This window comes from Myotis myotis, unplaced genomic scaffold (assembly GCF_014108235.1).
Source record: "Myotis myotis isolate mMyoMyo1 unplaced genomic scaffold, mMyoMyo1.p scaffold_m19_p_9, whole genome shotgun sequence".
NCBI lineage: Eukaryota > Metazoa > Chordata > Mammalia > Chiroptera > Vespertilionidae > Myotis > Myotis myotis.
The window spans coordinates 36,349,237-36,371,981 of NW_023416401.1; the positions used below are offsets into that span (position 1 = coordinate 36,349,237).

General features: G+C 40.8%; 1 protein-coding gene across 8 annotated transcripts in view; it reads left to right on the forward strand.

Moving 5' to 3' along the window:
- DLGAP1 (DLG associated protein 1) overlaps positions 1 to 22,745 on the forward strand; it is a 617,521-nt gene that overhangs the window by 445,679 nt on the left and 149,097 nt on the right. For all 8 annotated transcript variants that reach the window (XM_036322630.1, XM_036322632.1, XM_036322631.1 and 5 more), the window contains one exon: positions 2,117 to 2,331. In XM_036322630.1, the coding sequence (XP_036178523.1) occupies positions 2,117 to 2,331 (215 nt within the window). The remainder of the gene's footprint in view (positions 1 to 2,116; positions 2,332 to 22,745) is intronic.

Here is a 22,745-nt window from a genome sequence, read left to right on the forward strand (position 1 = left end):
CTAGAGAGACAGCATCAAACAGTGATCAAGTGCAAGGCCCCGGATCTGTGAGCTGGAACCCTGCCCTTCGTGGCCGGGACTTTGAGTCAGTTACATAACCTCAGTTTCATCATTTGTAAAATGGGGATAATAGTAATACTACCCTTCAGCTGTGTGGATCCAATGGGTGAACATTTATAAAACATTTAGAACAGTGCCTGCATATGGAAACATGATTTAAGAATTTGTTTAATAAAACAAACAAGCTGCACAGTGAAACTTAATCATACTTTTTTAGTACTTTTCAGGATTAGAACTTATAAACAACTGTTTTCAGATCCATGAATAGTAGTAACTCTTTAATCTGATGTTTCTAGACATTAGCTTTCAAATTATATAGTCAAATTCATAACTTAAGGGAGAAAGAAGTGGAACATCTATTCTCACTTCTTAGAACCTGTATAACATTTAGAAATCTATGTGTAATACCTGTATGTATCATATGTTGGGAGTAAGTAAATTCTGATCTGTTGTGTTAAACAAAATGCTTTAGACCCCAGTGCTGCCATTTAGTAGCTATATGTTCTTTGGCAAATTTCTTAAGCTAACTGAGCTCCTGCTTCTCACCCGAGAAATGCTGAAAAATGCAGAGTTGTTGTATTAATGAAATAAGACCCTATAAACAAACTGCTTAGCATAGTTAAATGTTAGTAATGAAACACTGTATTATCTAATGGATAATCAGTAAATGTTTAGCATCAAAATATTAAATACCTTTTTAACTTCGCATTGCAAATTGGGCCAGTTTCCATTTATGGCACCATACCTTAAACTTGTTAACATGTTGATTTGGAACGGTTCTCAAATTTATTTATGCTTTGTCTTCTCATCTCCTGTAAACATGTTGAGGGCAAGAACCAGACTCCCCTTCTTTTTAAATTAAGCCCTGTGTGCTGTAGGCTGTTACTTCTTAATGTGTATAAAGAGTGGTAATTATTCGTGTCTTTTACCAAGTGGAGGAAGAATGAGAACCTAAGTTGAGTCCATGTTGAAGTGGAAAATCTAAGAGCAAGCGAAGAAAAGTCATAAAGAAGCTCTCTATATTGTAATGTAGTGCTCTGCTGAACTCAGAGGGAATGGCTGTGGAATGTGCTGAGAACATTATCTTGTGTGGTACCCACAATTAGGGACTAGAATAGGACCCAGCAAAGCAAGAAGAAAAGAACAATTCAGATAAGTACAGTAATAGCTATCCCAGGTGAGTCGAGAAACTCTTTAAGACAGTGGTTCTCAACCTTCTGGCCCTTTAAATACAGTTCCCCATGTTGTGACCCAACCATAAAATTATTTTTGTTGCTACTTCATAACTGTAATGTTGCTACTGTTATGAATCATAATGTAAATATCTGATATGCAGGATGGTCTTAGGCAACCCCTGTGAAAGGGTCGTTCGACTGCCAAAGGGGTCGCGACCCACAGGTTGAGAACCGCTGCTTTAAGAGGTGATGGTGGTGGTGGTGGTGGTAGTGTGTGTGTGTGTGTGTGTGTGTGTGTGTGTGTGTGTGTGTGTGTGTAGAGCAAGAATAATTTAAAGAAAATGCCACTAGCTTTCATGAGGAGGTCATTGGTAACCCTTAATTTGGAGGCTGAATCCAAATTAAGAGGGTTCAGAAAGAACAGGTGATTGGGAAGTCAGTGCAGCTGGTATAGATCACTGGTTGAGGAAGAAGAAAGATCGGATATGAGATAGTAGAGTTGAGGGGTTCAAGGAAGATGTCGAAAAAAACCTTTTTTAAATTCTAAATGTCAGTTGAAAACAAATAATTGAAAAACTCTAATAAAACCGATCTCCTTTCCAATGGTATTCTTATGCCTGACTCAATTATTCTCAACATGAAAACTGAGAGGTATAAGTAAATCTGAGCCAATGATTTTCATTTTTCCTAATATACAAGTTGTTTTAAAGATTCAGACATGGATTTCCATGTATTCAAATTATTTTCAAACCAGTTATAGTAAAATGCCATTATTGAAAAGTTAACGTCTGAAGTTTTTGGGTCAGAGCCCCCAAAAAAGGAAAGAAAAGAAAAATGTAGGGTTTTATAAAAAATGAATCATCTCTTTTATATCTGAATAGGTTCCTCAAGATGAATGGACAGGGTATACCCCTCGAGGTAAAGATGATGAAATTCCATGCCGAAGAATGCGGAGTGGCAGTTATATCAAAGCCATGGGAGATGAAGACAGTGGTGACTCGGACACAAGCCCCAAGCCGTCTCCCAAAGTTGCTGCACGAAGAGAAAGCTATCTCAAGGCTACTCAGCCATCCCTTACAGAACTCACCACACTCAAGTAAGTGTTTCTAACACTATACGTCTGGTAGTCCACCTCCTTCTAATATTATTACCTAGGATCAGATTGTGTGATGCCTAGAATAAATGGGACAGAAAACATTCTATCCATGGAGCATTGTGATACATTGACTGGTCTATTGATTTTGACATTGGGTTTGACTTGCTTTCAAAGACAAGGGCATTCAGGTGTACTATGCATGGACATAAGCTGAATCCCCAATCTTCAAGATGAAGAGTTTGATATAATCCAGACTGGCTTCTGAAAGAAAGTAAGATTTCTGGTTATTGAGAAGACCCATGTACCCCAACTCTTGGACATTTGTTTAACCACTAAATCTATGAGAAATCTCTTCCTTACAAGACCCTTCAACTGTTCAGATAATTGAGTAATATAATAGATCAGATTATATTGGAGAAGCTTCTAGAATGTGGTCATGTTTTAAAATTGGGTGATATGTGAAGGTTCTTGATATACATTTTTAAATTTGGTCACTCAATATATTTTGTAAGACCTTCAAATGTTTTTTTGTTTTGAAAAATATGATATAAGTAATATTTACCTCCACATGTGCCCTTTGTAAACAGAGAAGAGCTTTACAAAATAAACTACTGAAATTGAAATTTTAATTTTTAATTTGATTTACAGAAGTAAATCCGAGCTTGGAACACAGCATCATGTAGCTCATCATTTGGACCTAAATAATATATCACGGATAATTTGTGTTTCTTAAGTGCCTTTGATTACATGTTTTGAGGAAATACATACTGCTCTTTGTGCATTTATATACACTACAAAATAAGATATTAAAAGACATAATAAATAAAATATAAATTTTCCCAAAGGAAAATAAACTAGATTATGACCTATGACATTCAAAAACAACCAACCATTCCATGGTGGAAATTTATTTAAATAGCAAGTTACATTATATTTTAAGGAAGTGGACAGGGAGAGCCCCCTCATCAATAATTTTTCAATGGAGCATGTGAAACCACTATGGATCATTTCAATAAAAAAAACTTAGAACCAATGACATGAGTAAACCATCCCAAGAAAGGAAGCTCTTCTTCCTTTCCTTTGGCTTCCAGTTGCCCTCCCCTTTGCCTTTATTTCTGCATGTATTCATTTCCCGGGCGTGCCATACTACGACCTTGAAACTATAAGAGTTTATTACCTCACAGTTCTGAAAACTAGAAGTTTGGAGTCAAGGTCAGCATAGCCTCACTCCTAAAACTTGTAGAGGACAATCTCCTGGCCTCTTCCGGGCTTCTGTTCTGCACCTGTTACCCTTGGCATTCCTTGGCTTGTAGCTGCGGCACTTCGATCTCTGCCTCTGTCATCATGTGGCTGTCTTCTTATGACACCAGTGGCATTGGGTTAGAACCCTCCCTAGTGACCTTATCTTAACTTGATTAAACTGCAAAGACCATATTTCCAAGTAAGGTCACATTCACAGGTATTGGGAGTTAGGACTTGGACATATCTATGTGGGGAACACAGTTCACTCCATAACAAATACTGCCACGTGAGGTAAAAATTAATTATAGAAATGAAAACCAGAAACAGGTATTTATTGTACTCTGGCACAGCTCACAGAGGCTCATAAAATTAAAGATACTCAGTGTGAAAAGAACTGGATATGTAATAAAGGCAGTGGTCCAAGGTGGTATGAAATGGGGCTAGCTAAGGACCCTTCTGGCAAATATTTTCTATGGATTTTAAAGTATCTCTCCACTAGCGATAATAATAGATAGTCGTAGTCATGGCATTGACATCTTCCAAAAGATGCAAAAGAAGGAAAGCTTTGGGCAATAAAGTCACTTGGACCTTCAAGATATCAGCTTCCTAATATGAAAACCAAGTCGTGGGAGTCTCCAACCTCCGGAGACCCATCCACCTCCTTTATCCCATTAGTTTACCTATAGGGATGCATTTGTCACATCAGCTGAATGACAGTATACATCTTGGGTGATGAAATACAGTGATTGCTGCTATTCACAGCGGTACCCAGGCATGGGAGAGCAGAAAGGAGTAGAGCCATAAGGAACGTGAGGAGAGTGCTCGGGGGAGGCCAGGGACAGGGGTATGTGCAGAAATCAAGTCCACAATTATACCTGGTAGCTACTCTCCTCAGAGCTTGGGAGCTGTGAGAAATCAGCTCCCAAGCCATTGGAAGTCTTTCTTTTTCATTTTGTCTTCTACATAATAGCTCTTTTTATTTTATTTTTTTTTATTGATTTGTCCTTTTTCAATAGCTCTTTTTAATGCAACTAGCATTTATTTCTTTCACTGCTCACAAGCTTTCAGAGCAAAAAGAGACCACTACACAGACAGTGGCTAAGCTGATGGTAGAGAGGGTCAGCACTTCAGACAGTGAAGTTAGTCATTGAGCAGAGTCGGTGACTTCTACTTCCTTCCTCTAAACCTGTAGAAACTCAAAACAATAGCCATTTTACTAGGGGGCACCTCTTAAATGGAAATACCTTTTCTTGATTGCCTATTCGTTAGCAGGCAAGATAGCATCTGACCATTCTAATATGTCTTTCATTTCTATGCTACCCTCCCATTCCCCAGACTTATTTCTCCTAGTTATATTTATCTCCATCCATTTCTTCCTCACCTGCTTTAGGAGCGCCATCTCTCATTACAGTCTGCATATTAAGCTTCCATCATACTCAAATACATATGATTACTAGTGATTTCTAGTTTAATAGGACTTATAGAGATACAGAAGAAGAAAAAGGAAATACACTCTGAAGGCAAAAGTTGGGATATGACATCACTCATAATTAATGCTGTCTTTTATTCCTTGACGATGTTTTGACTGGAGATAATTACTTCTCTAGAAGTTTGAAGCATTTAGTTCCTCAGAAGAAAAAAGATCCCCATATTCTGGAATTCTAGTTCTCCAAAAAAGAAACTATATTTTTGTTCCTACTGCTCTGACATTTAAGTCAATTTTTCCTCCTTCCTCCTCAGCAATTCACAGCTTTAGGGATGATTCATAGCCATGAACCAAGATAACTAAAATTAGCCAAGTGAGATTGGGGCAACATTTTGTTTGAGGTTTTCAACTCCCATCTTCTCAGAAATGTTGGAGAGAAGGTACTCCTACACTCTCTGACATTGTTTTTCTCTTTTCTTTTCCCTTCGCTGTTTTCCAAAGGCATCTTGAGGGTTTACTTATGAGGATGGTTTTCATCAGCTACTTAATGTTGTTGCATTTTTAGATACATAAGGCCAAAGGTCAGCCGAACATTCTAGAGTCAGAGGCAGCCTTGAGGCAGTGAACTCCACCTCTGGGCTGTAAAACTCCCATAGCTACTCTCCGAGGACCATTATTTCTTTCACTCCCTTCTCTTCTTCCACGGCCGCAATAAACCCCTTCCCCTCACCACTAGCCTTCCTTTTCCGTTATTAGCTAACAATAAACCTAAATGACATATCATCCAAGAATATTATTATTTTCAAAAATACCTTCTGAATGTTTAATAGTCAATTCTCAGGCAAGTAAGGGAGAGATCTGGGGGCCAGAGTTCCAGCTTGGCTCTGTTAAAGGACTGAACTCTTTTCCTTAAATTTGTTATGATATGCCATTTATTCTAAAATTAAAACTACTGCCTGCTATCATGATTAGTTAAAACCATGTCCAAATCTTATCTAGGATAAGATTTTTGTGGTGGGTTGTTTTTTTTTTCAATATATTGTGAAAAGGAAGAATTTTTTAAACTAACGTTTGTGAGCTGTCATTTAAAAGATTCTAAAGCTAAATTTAAATGTCCATTAATCCAAGGCAAATAGCACCTTAAAATCTCTTCCTTCTTCTTTATCCCTTCATCCAAGCGTGAAGGAAACTTACCTCCTGGGAGAAACAGTCTCTGACACACAGACTTGCAAACGCCTCTGAAATTGGCGAGAAGGCCCCCAGGCTTCTGTGCGTGTTTGGCTCTGGAGAAGACCAAGCAGGGTGCCTAACAATTTTGACAAAGTGTCTAACAAAAGGCTTCAGGAAGGTTTATTTTCAATCCTAAATGCCTTGGAGGCAGATAGTTTTTCATTTTCAGAATCGTTAATTCTCTTAATCTCATTCTCTCCCTGATAGGACACTTTTAAAAAAATAATAATAAGTTAGTGAGATACGAAATAGCTCTGTGGCTTTTGGCAACTGGATTAATGTCTCTGTGCGCCCCGGCCCCAATTAAATGAGAGGCTTGGGCTGCAAGTGTGGACAGCACCACCTAGAAGGCTCCCAACCAGGTCAGGGACAGACAGCAGTAGCCGATCTCAGCACCCTTCCCACTGAGCAGCATACCCCTGGGGCTCAGAACGCCTCCCAACGCCGTGCTACAGCCACAGCTTCTCATTGGCCAGTGACTCCCCGGGTGCTATCCCTTGTCTACATGGTCTCTGAGGCATCTAAAAGCGCTGATGTGGACAATTGTAAAGAGGAGGCACAGAAGAAATAGTTTACTATTTGAAGACAAAAGGAAGTGGTATTGATAAATGACAACATTTGAGAAGAGATACACAGGATGTTCTCCTTCGCCTTTAATTCTGGAGATTTAAAATGCGTCCGTTCTATCGCAAGAACCCAAACTGTAGGGTCTCTTTTTTTGGTTAGCTTTCTAAGTTTATTTCTTCCCTTTTTCTCTCTAGACACACTGTGTCCTCTGCCAGTTCCTCACATTCCACATGCCCCTTCTACCCACCTAGGGCTCCTCATGTTCTTTCCCTAACCAGAAAAAGGATGGGGGAGGGGGAGGGAGGTGATATAAAGATGGGAGCATGAGGATTTTTTCCCTGAGGGTTATCTGAGTTCCCCATATTTAAGAACATAGCAATGTGTATCAGTCCACCTTTCTCCTTAGTGTATGAAATGTCTCTGTTTTTCTTTGTTCTCCACTTTCCCCAAATGTTTTGCCATTCCTCTCTACCTGTTCCTCAGTATAACTGTAACATACAATAGCGAATGCTCCTCACAGTGGGCGGAGGAACAAAATAACACAGTCTGACACTTCAAAATTATGCATTTACACCTGCAGAGATAGAAACTCAGGACAATTTCCCATCCTTCCCTTATCATGTATTTTCTTCTATTATCTTCTATTCACCCAACTCTCCCTACCCTTCCAAAATAAGAAATTTTTAAAAAAGTTTAAAACATGGAAACTCACTCACTAGCTCATAGACAAATTATCTAAATACCTTTCAACCCCCTGCTAGAAATAAGCCCAGTTAAAAACAAAACATACAAAACTGAAATGAGAAATTGCCTATTATATTCAGCCCCTAATTGCCATGCCTTGTTTTTAAAAACCTCCTCCTTCTTTATGAGGTGGGTGTGGGTAATAGTGTAGTCTGTACCCCACGCTGGCCTCTTGCTATGTAAGTGCTCTGTAGGAAAGCCAATTTGGGAAGGAGACCTGTGTGGACTGAACTGTACCTGCAAGGATCATCACCTCAGAGAGGGAAAAACTGCATGTGAGTCTTTGAAGGAGGTGAAAAACAAACGAAAAATTCAGATTGGCTTAGAGAGAAGGAAACATGACAGAAAGATTTAAGTTTGAATAAGGTTCTGAGTGCCTGACTGAGTGCTAACAGCTTTACATTCCTTTTTGTTGTTGTTGTTTTCCCATTTAATCACCACATGCGATTTCCCCCACTTTACTAGTAAGGAGCCCCATGTCTCTGGGTGCAATTTTTCCATCCCATGGAGTCTAAGTCTTCAGCATAAGACCAGTGCTGTGTTCCTCTCAGGTACACTGATCCTCTCTTTTTAATCTAAGCATGCAAGAAAATGAGATTTCCCGAAGAATTCACTACCGCTGAAGTACATCACTTCTCTCCCTGACTCTTTCATGTCTGTGAACCAAATTACCAGTTTCTTAAATTCATTCTTGAACCATTGCAGCTCACTTCTCACTTCCTCAAGCTTTAGAACTTCGCTCTTTCTCACTTGAATGATTGCAAAGGACCGATTTGTCTTGCTGCCACGTTTGGAGTTGTTGCCTCTCTTTGCAACTACTCCTTCCATAAACTTTCTACCAGGTTACTGAGAACTCATCTCTGAATCCATTTTGTCTGTGTATGTAGTACTCAACAGCAGTAAGAGATTCACAAGAAGACTCCACCCTCCTTTGAGCTCTTCTCTTTTGCTGTCCCCTTCTGAGCATTCTATGCTTAAATCAAATGGAACTACTAATTGTGCTTGAGACCTGTTTTGCTGGCTTTAGGACTGTGCTAATCAGGATAGGCTAGATTATGCTGGCAGCGTAAAACAACCCCCAAATCAGAGAAGCATCTCGCAACAAAACTTTATTTCTTGCTCATGCTACATGTCCATCTTGGGTCATTTTGGAACTCTGCTCACCAAGGTCACCCAGGACTAAGGTACGGACACACCACATCAACAAAGGTTCCCACCACCACCCAGCCAGGGCAAGTGCACAGAATCTTAATGCTTCCACTTGCAAGTGGGACAGGTCACCTCCATTCCCATTTGATGGGCAAAAGCTAGTGGCATGGCAGTGTGTATCTTCAAAGAGGGCAGAGAAGGCAATCTTCCCATGCACTCAGGACATGGACACATAAAACACTATTTGGCAAGTAGCAATAATGACTACCAAAGTTTATCTCCTGGACGCCAAATATTTGGCTCACTCTCTTTCCTTCAAGCACAACATATTCATGCCCTACCACCACCATCAAAGGGAGAAAAACCAAACACTCTGTCCTGGTCCTCTCTTCATCCCATAGTTTTTGGTCTGGGGGTGACGTTCGATAGTCTATGTAGAAGGGTATGGTGTCAACACCCGATCAAGATGTGGCTCCCCTGCATCTGGAGACCCGCGACCCACAAAGACAGACTATCTTCTTCCCACACACCCAATATACCTCGTGTAAGGCAGGACGAGGACAAAACATACACACTAAACACTCCCACTCAACATCAAGAACATGGGAGACAACAGTGGTCACTGCTCCGTCTCAATTTTGCAATCCCACTGGGTAAAATGTTTAGCCTCTACCCTGGGGAGGGAATGTTTCTGATTAGGCTGCAGTTCTCCTCCCTGGGAGCAACTTCCTTGTTCATTGTTTTCATGTCTCCTGGATCTCTGCTCTGGGAGAGCCTTCTATTTCTGTAATCCTTCTTGATCATATCCAAAGCACACATCAGGGGAAGTGTGCTCTTTGAGCCAGAGAGACATTGTAGGACTACTCTTATTACCATGTCCTTTAATCTAGTCTTGTGGTTCTTTGGGGTGATGTGGCCATATCCTTGATTGGAATCTTGCCACGAGTTTCCATCATGTCTTCAACACTCAAAGATCTTCTCATGTTACTGTGGGAACCATGCCAGAGATGCCAGATAGTCAAGGCAACAGAGTGTGAAATGCCTTCTTGATAGTACGCTGGACGGCCAAGGCCACCCTGAACATGGGAATCTTAATCAGAATGGTCAAGGCTAAGATGCCATACACAGGTGCAAGGACACAACAATCTCACGTTATACTGCACACGCGTGCTCTTCTGTAACCCAAATGATTGATGTCACTGTTAGCAACTGGCCTCCTTTGTTTAAGTGGTATAATACATGATACTAACCAGCCAGTGTACTGGTGCTGCTGAGAGAGGAGTGTAGGAAAGGCTGGAGAGAGGGGAGAGGCCAGAGAGGCAAGAGTGGAGAGCTCAGGTGCTGCTACTATGTGAGGCTGTGAGTACAGAGGCCAGTGCTACTATGTGGGAAAGATGTATCTGTTATCAGCCGGTGTGCGGCTACCTGTATGGGACTTTGCTGTGAAGGACTGTTTTTTCTGATGGCTGTATGGCCACTAGCTTCTACAATATGGACTCATTCTTATACATCCACAACTTATCATGGCTTCTCCATCTACCACCCGGTGTCTAAGAAGGTCCAGCCCCTGGCAGAGGTGCTTGACCGCGACAGTTAGTACAATGGGAAGGGTTTGAGAAAGAACCTGCCCTGACAGTTGGCATAGTCGAGCAGAATTCAGAAGAATTCAGAGCAGCCAAGAGAGCACAGTTACCTTTTACAAGCTGGGTTGAAGCCAGTTGTTTTTTCCAATCCTGCAAATCCTCAGATGTCCAGCCTCTCCTTCTTCCCTTTCATTTCTACTTGCAATCTAACCAGTTCTTTTCTGAGTTCATTTCAAACTGCAAAACACCTGTTGAAGGCGACCAATAGCAACCGACACGTGCTACTAACATTGTGTTTTGCAACTACGTTCCCTAGAGTTACAAATTCATTTGTCACATCATCTACTTCCAAGTTGTTGTAAACAACTGATTTCACCTCTGCCTAACATGTTACCAGCCTCTGATAACAATTACCTTGCTGCTTGCTACCATATCCTGAAATCATAGCTACATATTTTAGGGTATGGTATTTTAATTATTGTTGTAATATGGCTACCTCATTTTTGGTACCAATTTATGTACTACCCATGATAGGCTAGGTTAGTTACACTGTTAATAAGTAATCCTCAAATCTTAAAAGTTCATTTATTGCTCACAATATGGGTCCATCATTAAATGGAAGGAAGCTCTGCTCATTGCAATTATCTGATTCCCAGAACAGAGGAAATAGGTGCTTCCATGGTTACTGAATCAGAAAAAGGGAATGTGGTGAGTTGAGCTCTAGTTCCTGGAAATTGTATACATAGCTTTTGCATTTCATTGCTAAAGCCATCTACAAGGCCACACAAATTTCAAAGAGACAAAGAAATGCAATACTACCATATGCCCAGAAAATGGAGCACTGGCTATATTTGGTGAACAGCAATAATAATGCCTCAAGGCCCTTGTTTGTGCTATTCCCACCCTGTACCCCTGAAATGCCATCTCCTATTAATTTATTCACTCAACAAAGGTTTTCTAGCATGTTGCTCAAGAGTGCAGGCTCTGAGGTGAGGTTACCTCATAGCTCTGTCATTTCTAAATGGGTTACTGTAGGGAAATCGTTTAACCATTCAGTGCCTCAATTTCCTCATCAGTTTTACAGGGGTGATAATATTTCCTACCTCAAGAGCCATTGTGAAGATTCAATATGATTACATATGTGAAACACTTAGAATAGTGCCTAGCACATAGTAAGTGCTTCACACACGTTAGCTATTTCTATTAAAACAATTTTGGGCCACCTCCTATGTGCTAAGGATTGGGGTATATTAGTAGTTAGTATTCCTAGGATAATATAGTTTACAATCTAATGGGAGAGAAGAGTAGGGGGAAAAAGTCTATTCTTTTCAGTCTTCCTCTCAAATTTAACCTCTCCCTGTTGGCTGTTATTCCTTCCTCCTTAGAACTTTGGAAGCTCTGTGTGGAAACATTTCTCAAGGAAGTTACAGCCTTCTCACACACTTTTTATTTTCTCTGTCTCTCATGTCGAAAGGAATTCAAACTCTATCTGAAGTAATGTTTGTGAAGCACTTGGCCCAGCCCTGAGGAGATATTGAATGAACGCTAATTCACCATTACACAATTCCTATATATGCCTAAGGTGCCTTAAACAGTAGCTTCAGGGTCGCTCTGAACCGTAGATGTTGAATTGGCTTGTCATCACACATCTGCCGGGCACCCTTTGGCTGTGTCTGTGCTCGCTCAGACTCTTTACCCTCCCTCTGCTTCGGAATCTGTGGTTCGTTGGAAAGCTTCCTGTTCCATCTCAACCCTACTTGGCATTGCCAGCCCACCTGGAGACTCAGTCTGGCAGGTACACATTAGTGTGTTAAAAATATCTATGCATCCATCCCTCGTGTTGTCATCCACTCTGAACATTAGCATATTTCCCTCAGTTCTCCTGGGGAATACCTGTTCTTTCTAGTTCTCTGAGGAGGAGGAGAGTGGCTCTAAGAAACCAGCAACAATTAGTCCTTTAAGAATTGAAGAAGCATCCTCTTCAATGATCACATTAACCACTTGTCACTCTATCTGTGAACCCAACCAATCACATCAATGAGGAGGAAATATACATGATCATCTAACCTGACAACTAGTAACATTTTAATTTTCTTCCAAGCCTATTTTTCAAACTGTTATTTAAATAATCTATATATATAAAAGTGTAATATGCAAATCGACCGGTCAGCTATGATGTGCACTGACCACCAGGGGGCAGATGCTCAACGCAGGAGCTGCCCCGACCCTACAGGCCCCGATCGCCCTGCCAGTCGCCCCACACACAGAAGGCAACCAGCGGCAGTGAGGGGCGGGGCCGGGGAGTGGGCAGAATGGCCAACCTCTTGGTCCCTCCCCCCCGGCCAGCAGGCTCCGATCACCCAATGGGGAACTGGGAACCAGGGGTGGGTGGCAGCAGATGTGGGTGGCACCAAGGCCCCGATCGCCCTGCTGGTTGCCCCATACACAGAGGGCTACTAGCAGCAGGAGGCAGGGCCGGCTGCCAGCAGCCAGGGAAGATAGGCCCTGATCTCAGGCCAGGCCTAGGACCCTACCCGTGCACGAATTTCGTGCACTGGGCCTGTAGTTGTAAATAACAGTTTATCAAGTGTTTTCAGTGCATCTCATTTGGTCCTCCCAATGGTCTCAGAAGGAATGTAGAATTGAAACTAACCAACACTTCACAGATAAACCAAGAGTTTTGCCTGGTCTGAGCATCATGAGGTAGAGCCAGGCTCGGAGCTGGGTCTTAAGCTCCAGCTTTTTGCTTTCCATCCCAACTTTCTTCCTCCCACTATCTCACGGAACTGTGGGGACTTCTTCCTGAACACGACTGTCTTCACCATCTGGACATCATCTCTGACTTCCAGCTCAGAAACTTCTTTTAGTTCTTTGGACCACTTTTCTTTCACCAGAAAAGCAGAGCTGCGAGCACTAGGCATAGATCCAGGTTACCAACTGCACATGAAATTGCCTCCACCTCAGGAGTGTCATCCCTGTGCCAGACTTTAAGAGATGGACACTCTGCTGAGGATACAGGCATTGGGAAGACTGGGCTGCTAACCTGAGAGCTCATGCCTGGAGAGGCCGAAATTAAAAAGCCCAAGACAGAACCACTGTGTTTTGTTGTTTCCCTCCACTCAGTGAAGAAAAGTTGTGTTTTAGAGTGAGAGAAGCTAGGGGTTAAAATAGCTGGCCATGTTCATCCAGCCTGAGACTGCGCTCTTCTTCATTGAAAAGAGCCACTCAGCCGCACTGTCTGGGTGCAGTTGGCTAATAAGAGCCAATATCTCTCCCAACTTCACTCTTGGTTTTGTCACCCTGGTACCTTGATATTGGCTATGATGGGAATATTTACATTAAGGAAATCAACAAACCCTACAAGTCAAAGTTTTTTGCTCCCAAAGAGCCAGTTTTTAAACATTTATCTGTATGCCACTGAGCACTGTATTTATGTAGTCTTTCTTTAGATATAAGATGAAAGAAAAATCTTAGAAGCAAAAGTAGAAGGAACCTTACAGATGATTCCAACCCTGTGATATTACAAATTAGGAGGTGGAGACCCAGTGAAGAGCAATGACTTGCTTAAAATATTCTGCAAGTTTTAGGATGCAGGTTGTCTCACTCTTAATCAAGAATTCTTTCCAGAAAAATCAAAGTTTTTATGTTGCTACATTCCCTGAAGGAGACAAGAGAAATATAAGACTCTGTCTCTACTGCATATATATGATTAAGTGCCACCAAGAGTGATGAAAACAATTTTGTACAATTATTTATAACTTTCAAAATAATATTAGGTATTTTACCTTAGACTAAAAGTACTGTAATTGTTCACACCAAAAAAAATCTGTTCTACAATTTGCTCTTTTCACTTAAAATTACATCTTAAAACATCGTTTTATACAAGTACATGTAGACTAATATTTTAAAAAATTATCTTCAACAATTGCAAAGCATTCCATTGTGTGCGTGTACAATAATTTGTGTAACCACTTTTCTCTTTGAATGGGGAATATTCTTCATGCAAATGTATGAAGGCAAAAAGGCTTAGTTTATAAGGAAAGATATTTACAACATATCACAATTGTTATTGGATTATAAATCTTATGTAATAGTACAGAAATGAGCTAAGAATTTTAAAGTAATTTCAATAAATATAAAGGCTTAGGACCTCAAAGCCCTCAATCATTTGAAGAGAGTAAAAATTAAGTAAAAAGCATGATATAAAGTGAAATACATTCATAGTCACCAAAATCAAAAGATATATAACCATAAAGCCTGCCATTTCAATTTCTCAAAATCAGGGTTGGGTTCTAAGAGTCTGCCACTCGGGTTAAATATAAACAATCTACTATCAGGAAAATAAACTAGGGCCATTGTGAAAATAGGTGGCTTTTTGTTTGTTTTTGTTTCTTTTAATTTACAGTTATGGTGATATTAAATCACAGCTAGAAATTTCCTCCTTATTTTCATTGTTGAATATCTTGAGATTGGCTGAGCTGCTTAGAAGGTAGGTTATGATCATCCTTCCTATTCTTCTTTCACTGGCTGTATTGAAAAAAAAATCTGTTAGGCAGAGGAAATTCCTAGTATTAGCAAGAGAAAGAAGTGACCCTTAGGGGGAAAAAACCTTAGGTTTTTTTTTATTTGTTCTGTTTCCCCAAAATAAGGTAAATTCATGAAATGCCTGTGCTACTCAACCCCCTGGACCTTCCCTGAGTTTATTTAAGTGGTTGCCCGTAGCAACCAGCTACACCGTAAGCAGCTGAGCTACGTCTTGTGAAAACAGCTTGGAGGGCCTCTGTCTGCCTTCCATGATCATTACCTGGGCCCTGGAGATAACTACAGTAAATCTAAATGATTACTTAAATATATTAATAATGTTTTTGTGCTCCTTTATTTAAAAAACAAACAAACCTCTACTCTTTAAATAGCATGATAAATTATAGAAAATATAATAGTTGTCATTTGAATCTGCTGGTTACCCTCGATACTGTGAGAAAGGGAATAATTTCAGGGACCAAAGGAATGCTGTGAAGAAACCCCAGCAGAAGGGACAGCCCATTGGCCAACCCCTCCATCTTCTTCCCTCTCCATCATCACAACATCCACTCTCCAAGGCCCACCAGTCGTAATCAGATCACAGTCTCGCTGAGGTAAAGCAGCCAGAAATACCCAGAAAAGGCAGAGCTGACCAAAAACCTGCTCCTTACCACATTGGTACTCAATAAGCTATGCAACCCTGAGAAAATAGGTATGGACAATACAGAAAATATTTTTTAATGAATATCTATCTTAGCCACCTGTAAAAAACAAACAAACGAAAAGAAAATCAACCCTTATCTGCTTTAAAGGATTTAGGAACTTATTCTTGGTTTCTCTTGACATCTAATACCTCTGCTGCTTAGGATCACTCTGTGATCCCCAATCCTGGCCGGTAACATACGTCCACCAAGTATTAGAGTCATGCCAATTTGGCCAGTTAACAAGGGAAATTGGTTGAAGTTGCTTTCTTACTTAACCAATATGTAAGTTTTCATTGGGTCATTCTATAATCTCTAAGATAACCTTTATGATACTAATTACACTGCATGGGAATGAATGCATAAGTCCTCACAATGGGAAATAAGGAGACAGTAGACTTGCAGAAGTCAGTCATGGTGGGAGAGGAAATTAGTGATGCAGTTTCTCTCCACCGTATGTTATCAGATTAGCCAGATCCTGTGTGTGGAGCATTGGCAGAACTTCCTCTGCTGCTGGATACCTTGGATAGTAGCTCACAGCCAGGCAGCTACCTTGGTAATTATGTGGAGTCTCTGCCAACTTTTGCAATCTGCCCTCTAGAGGCAGCCGCCAAACATGCCTTTGTGGCCACGTGTGATCCCATGTGGACGACTCAGCAGTCTTTCCTGCCCCACATAAAATCCTCAAGTGCAAGGAGCTCTTTAAACCTAGAGGGACCTGCTACATTCAGCATAATTTAAATGCCAAACAGGGAACATCCTAAGGTTGTTTATTCATGGACCCATCCTCAGGCATCTCTACCCACTTCCACAGTCATGTTCAACAAGGTATTAGGAGCAGTACCTGTAACACTGGCATTCTGAATTCAGAAAAAATGAAGCAGCGCCTATAATTGAAATAAGCTTCCAACATGTATCACAATAATGCATATGGTCAACTACACAAAGTCTCCTATTTATATATTAAGTCCAAGCTGATAAGTTTCCTGTATTATTGCTGTCACCTTCCATGCTGTCATGGTTAAAGAAGGATCGAAGGTGGAAACACAGCCAGACAAGGGAGTGTGAGGGCAGGCAGTACTCACAGACCACCTAGGACCTAGCTAGGGATGCCTAACCCTTCAAAGGAGAATGGAGGAGCTGTGTATAGTTAGAAATGAAAAGTTTAAATGCTTATGGCATCCTTGTTTGTTCACTTATTTACCTATTCAACAAATATTTAATATTTGCTGTTCCTCAGACACTCCAGGCACTTAAGGGACCACAGTGAAAAAAATTTATAGCAGCCCCTGCCCTCCTGGAGCTTTCATTCTTGATGAGTAGACAAAAAAAAAAAAAAGATAGATAGGTATTGAGTAGGTCAGATGTGAATAAGTGCTGGAAAGGAAAAAATTAGCAGGGGAGGTGCCCTTCGAATAGAGTGACCTTGGAAGGCCACACCAAGAAGAGGACATTTGGGTAAAGACCTGAAGGAGGTGAGCAAGTGAGGCCTGCAGCCATCAGGGAGAAGATGATTCAGGCAGGGAGTGATAAGTGCAAAGTCCTGGAGGCACCTGGTGTGTTTGAGGCACAGCACAAAGGCCGTGTGGCTAGAGCAGGTGGACAAGGGGAGAACCATGGAGGACGGTCCCCAAGGGAATGGAGCCAGACTGATGATGGGCCTGGAAGCCTTGGGAGCACTTTGGATTTTACCGAGAGAGGTGGGGAGATATTAAAAGGTTTTAGGTGGAGTGGCATTTTAAAGGAATTACTCCCGCTGCTCTTCGAGGAGAAACTAAAGTTGATCAAGGAGAAAGCTATGGCAGTATTCCAGGGGAGCGGCAGTGAGAGCTGGGACTGGTGGCAGCACTGGGAGCAGTCATGGGGGACAGTGGTCAGACGCTGCGTCTGTTCTGGAGGCAGAGCCTTTAGAGGTGTGAATGGATCAGATGTGGGCTGTGAAAGGAAGAGTGAAAGGGTTTGGGTCCAGAACTGGGGGACTGTCAGAGAAGCAGCTTTGTGAGGAAAGATCAGAGGATCCTCTCTGGATATGTAAATGTAAAAACATGTCAGAAATCCAAACAGACATTTACTGGGCGTCCTTGTGAAAGGCCTCTGCTCCTTTCCTTGACTTGAGCAGGGGGCGGGGATGACTGTAACAACTGCCTTCTGTCAAGGAGCTGAATGTCCAGGTTAATTTCTTTTCTTTTCTTTTTTTAATTGGGGTGTAAGTTAATTTCTTTTATATTAAGTAAATTTAAAAGATTTCTTTGATTAGGCCGAGAATTGGCTAATAAGGATTAAGTATTTATTTACTTAATGACTGACTTACTTAGGTCACAAGGCCTTTTGAGGAGCTGATGAAAGGTATGAACCCTCTCGCCCAAACAGTGCACATGCGCACATTCCATCTTGTATGCAGTATCAGGAAATTTAGGGGCCCCCTCCCTCCCCCTAGCCCAAACCCACATGCACTGTGTAGAGATTATCAAAAAAATAGGACAATTCCCAAGACTGTCTTAATGGGGTTTCCTTTATGCTTTTGTTTGTTTCCCAAAATTCCCCTGATAGTATACAAGAAAAATACAGCAACCTTAAAAGTATGAACATACTTTGCATATATGGCCTTTATTATGTTGAGGAATGAGCCCTCTATTACTAGCATGTTGAGAGTTTTTATCATGAATGGGTGCTGAGTTTTGTTGAATGCTTTTTCTGCATATATTGATATGATCATGTGATTTTCACCCTTTTTGTTTATGTGATGTAGCATGTTTATTGACTTGAGAATATTGAACCAATCTTGCATTCCTGGAATAAATCCCATTTGGTCATGGTGTATGATATTGTCAATGTGTTGCTGGATCCTAATATTTTTGGGACAATTTTAGCATCTATGTTCATCAGCGATATCGGCCTGTAATTTTCTTTCTTTGTAGTATCTTTATCTGGTTTTGGAATTAGGATAATGCTGGCCTCCTAAAAAGAGCTTGAAAATCTTCCCTCCTCTTGAATTTTTTGGAACTTTTTTAGGAGGGTAAGTGTTAGTTCTTTGTCTGCTTGGTTAAACTCACCTGTGAAGTCATCAGCCCAGGACTTTAGTTTACTGGGAGGTTTTATTTTTATTATTGCTGCTTGAATTTTACTTGTTGTGATCAGCCTTTTCAGGTTTTCTGATTCTTTCCGATTGAGTTTTAAGAGATTGTATGTTTCTAGGAATTTGTCCATTTTGTGCAGGCCTTTCATAAGGATGTCTAGTTTGTTGGCACATAGTTGTTCATAGCATTTGCTTACAATCCTTTGTATTTCTGTGATGTCAGTTGTTACTTTGCCTCTTTCATTTCTGATTTTCATCTATGTGGATCCTCTCTCTTTGTTTCTTGATAAGTCTGGTTAAAGGTCCTTCAATCTTGTTTATCTTTCCCTAGAACTAGCTCTTGGTTTCATTGATCTTTTGTATTTATTTTTTAGTCTCTATGTCACTTATTTCCACTCTGATCTTTATTATTTTCTTCCTTCTACCTACTCTGAACTTTTCTTCTTCTCTCTCTAAATCTTTTAGTTATAGGGTTAGGTTGTTTATTTGAGCTTTTTCTTGTTTCATGAGATAGGCCTGTCATGCTATGAACTTCCCTGTCAGGATTGTTTTCACTGTGTCCCATAGATTTGGGTTTGTTGTGTGTTCATTTTCGTTTTTTTCCAGGAAGTTTTTTATTTCTTCCTTGTTCTTTTTTTTTAAATTTCTTTATTGATTAGGTTATTGCATATGTGTCCTTATCCCCACAATACCCCCCAACCACCCCCACTCATGCCCTCACCCCCCTGTTGTCTGTGTCCATTGGTTAGGCCTATATGCATGCATATAAGTCCTTTGGTTGATCTCTCCCCCTTACCCCCACCCTCCCCTACCTTCTCTCTGAGGTTTGATGGTCTGATCAATGTTTCTCTGTCTCTGGATCTGTTTTTGTTCATCAGTTTATGTTGTTCATTATATTCCATAAATGAGTGAGATCATGTGATATTTATCTTTCTCTGACTGGCTTATTTCACTTAGCATAATGCTCTCCAGTTCCATCCATGCTGTTGCAAATGGTAAGAACTCCTTCTTTTTACTGCAGCATAGTATTCCATTGTGTAGATGTACTACTGTTTTTTAATCCACTCGTCTACTAATGGGCACTTAGACTGTTTCCAAATCTTAGCTATGTTGAATTGTGCTGCTATGAACATAGGGGTTCATATATCCTTTCTAATTGGTGTTTCTACTTTCTTGGGATATGTTCCTAGAAGTGGGATCACTGGGTCAAATGGGAGTTCCATTTTTAGTTTTTTGAGGAAGCTCCATACTGTTCTCCACAGTGGCTGCACCAGTCTTCATTCCCACCAGCAGTGCACAAGGGTTCCTTTTTCTCCACATCCTCTCCAGCACTTGTCGTTTGTTGATTTGTTGACGATAGCCATCTGGCAGGTGTGAGATGGTACCGCATTATCGTTTTGATCTTCCTTGTTCTTATTCATAATCCATTTATTGTTTAATAATATGCTATTTAGCCTCCATGTGTTTAAATGTTTTTGAGGTTTTTTATTGTAGTTGATTTCTAGTTTCATGCCATTGTGATCTAAGGAGATGCTTGATATATTTTCAATCTTCTTGAATTTGTTAAGACTTATTTTGTGTCCTAACATGTGGTATATCTTTGAGAATTTGCCATGTGCATTTAAGAAAAATGTATATTCTACCTGCACTTTGGGATGAAATGTTCTGTATCTTGTATATTCGGCAAAGTAACAAGATACAAAATTAACACCCAGAAATAAATGGCATTTTTGTATATAAATAATGAACTCTCAGAAAGATAAACTAAAATAACAATCCCATTTATCATTGCAACAACAACAAAAAAGATATTTGAGAATAAACTTAACCAAGCAGGTATAAGACCAATACTCAGAAAACTATAGGACGTTGTCAAAGGAAATAGAGGAAGATACAAACAAGTGGAAGCTTATACCGTGTTCATGGATTGGGAAAATTAACATCATTAAAATGTCTCTACTACCCAAAGCAATCTTTAGATTCAACACAATTCCTATTAAAATGCCAATGGCATATTTCACAGGTCTAAAACAAATATTCTAAAAATTCATATGGAACCAAAAAAAGACCCCAAATAGTCTCAGCAATCTTGAAAAAGAAGAACAAAGTTGGAAGGACCACAAGAAAAGATATCAAACTATATTACTATATTATAATCAAAACAGCCTGGCACTGACACAATAACAGATATATAGACTAGTGGAACTGAACAGAGACCCTAGAAATCAACCCACACTATTATGGTCAGTTAATATTTGACAAAAGAGGCAAAAGCATACAATGGGGTAAATATAGTTTCTTCAAAAAATGGTGTTGCGAAAATAGGACAGGTACATACAAAAAAATGAAACTAGACCACCAACTCATACTATACACAAGAATAAGCTCAAAATAAATAAAAGACTTAAATATAAGTCATGAAACCATAAAAATCCTAGAACAAAATATAGGCAGAAAAGTCTCAGACATCTCACATAGCAAGATTTTCATCAATACATATCCTAGGGCAAGGGAAACAAAGGAAAAAAAATGGGACTACATCGAACTAAAAAGCTTCTGTAGAGCAAAAGAAACCATCAACAAAATGGCAACTGAATGGGAGAACATATTTGCCAATAATACATCTAATCAGGGGTAAATTTCCAAAGCATACAAAGAACTCATACAGCTCAACACTACGAAGACAAACAATCTAATTTAAAAATTGGCAAAGGACTTGAATAGAGACTTCTCCATAGAGGACATACAGATGACCAATAGGCATATGGAAAAATGCTCAGTGTCACTAATCATCAGAGAGATGCAAATTAAAATGACAATGAGACATCACCTCATACCTGCCAGAATGGCTACCATCAATAAATCAACAAATGACAAGTGCTGGTGAGGATGTGGAGAAAAGGAAACCCATAGTACACTGCTGGTGGGAATACAGACTGGTGCAGCCACGGTGGAAAACAGTATGGAGTTTCCTCAAAAATTTAAAAATGGAACTACTGTTTAACCCAGTGATCCCACTTCTGGGAATATATCCTAAGAATCCCTAAACACCAATCAGAAAGGATATATGCATCCCTAGTTCATAGCAGAGTTATTTACAATAGTTAAGATCTGGAAACAGCCCAAGTACCCATCAGTTAAATGACTGGATAAAAAAGCTGTGGTACATTTACACAATGGAATACCATGCAGCTATAAAAAGAAGGATCTCTTACCGTTTGGAACAGCATGGATGAACCTGGAGACCACTATGCTAACTGAAATAAGCCAGTCAGAAAAAGACAAACATCACATGATCTCACTTATATGTGAATCTAATGGAAAAAAAATAAATTGATGAAAAAAATAGGTCCAGAGGCATGGATGCATGGAACAGACTGACATATCTCACAAGGGCACAAGGGGGGGGGGGGGGGGCGGCGATGGAAAGAGATTAACCAAAGAACTTATATATATACTAAGTGGCCTGGTGCACAAATTTGTGCAGGGGGGGGGGGGGGGCCCTCAGCCCAGCCTGCACCCTCTCCAATTGGGGACCCCTTGGGGGATGTCCAACTGCCGGTTTAGACTGGGATCGGGCCTAAACCAGCAGTCGGACATCCCTCTTGCAATCTGGGACTGCTGGCTCCTAACCACTCGCCTGCCTGCCTGCCTGCCTGATCACACCTAACTGCCTCTGCCTGCCTGCCTAATTGCCCCTAACCTCTCTACCTGCCTACCTGATTGCCCCTATATGCCTCTGCCTGCCTGCCTGATCACCCCTAACTGCTCTCCCCTGCTAGCCTGATCTTGCCTCCAACTGCCTCTGCCTATCTGATCACCCCTAACTGCCCTCCTCTGCTGGCCTGATCTTGCCCCCAACTGCCCTCCCCTGCCGGCCTGATCTCCCCCAGTCTCTGTCTCTCTTGTTTTTCCCAGCAGTCCTCCCGGAGTCCCCGCCTCCCTGTGTCCCTCTTCCTCTTTCCTGGCTGGGAGGGGGCGGAGCCAATGGGAGCCACTCCACCCTCTGCCAGCCCTCCCTTCCATCCAGACCTCTTCAGGCCCAATCTGTTTTGTTTCCTCATTCTGAGAGAGGCTCTGAGAGTGAGCTGGGAGGGAGGGAAAGAAAGGGAGAAAAGGCTGTGAGCTGGTAGGCACTCTGTGTGTCTGTGTGTGTGCGCGGTTGTGAGTGAGTG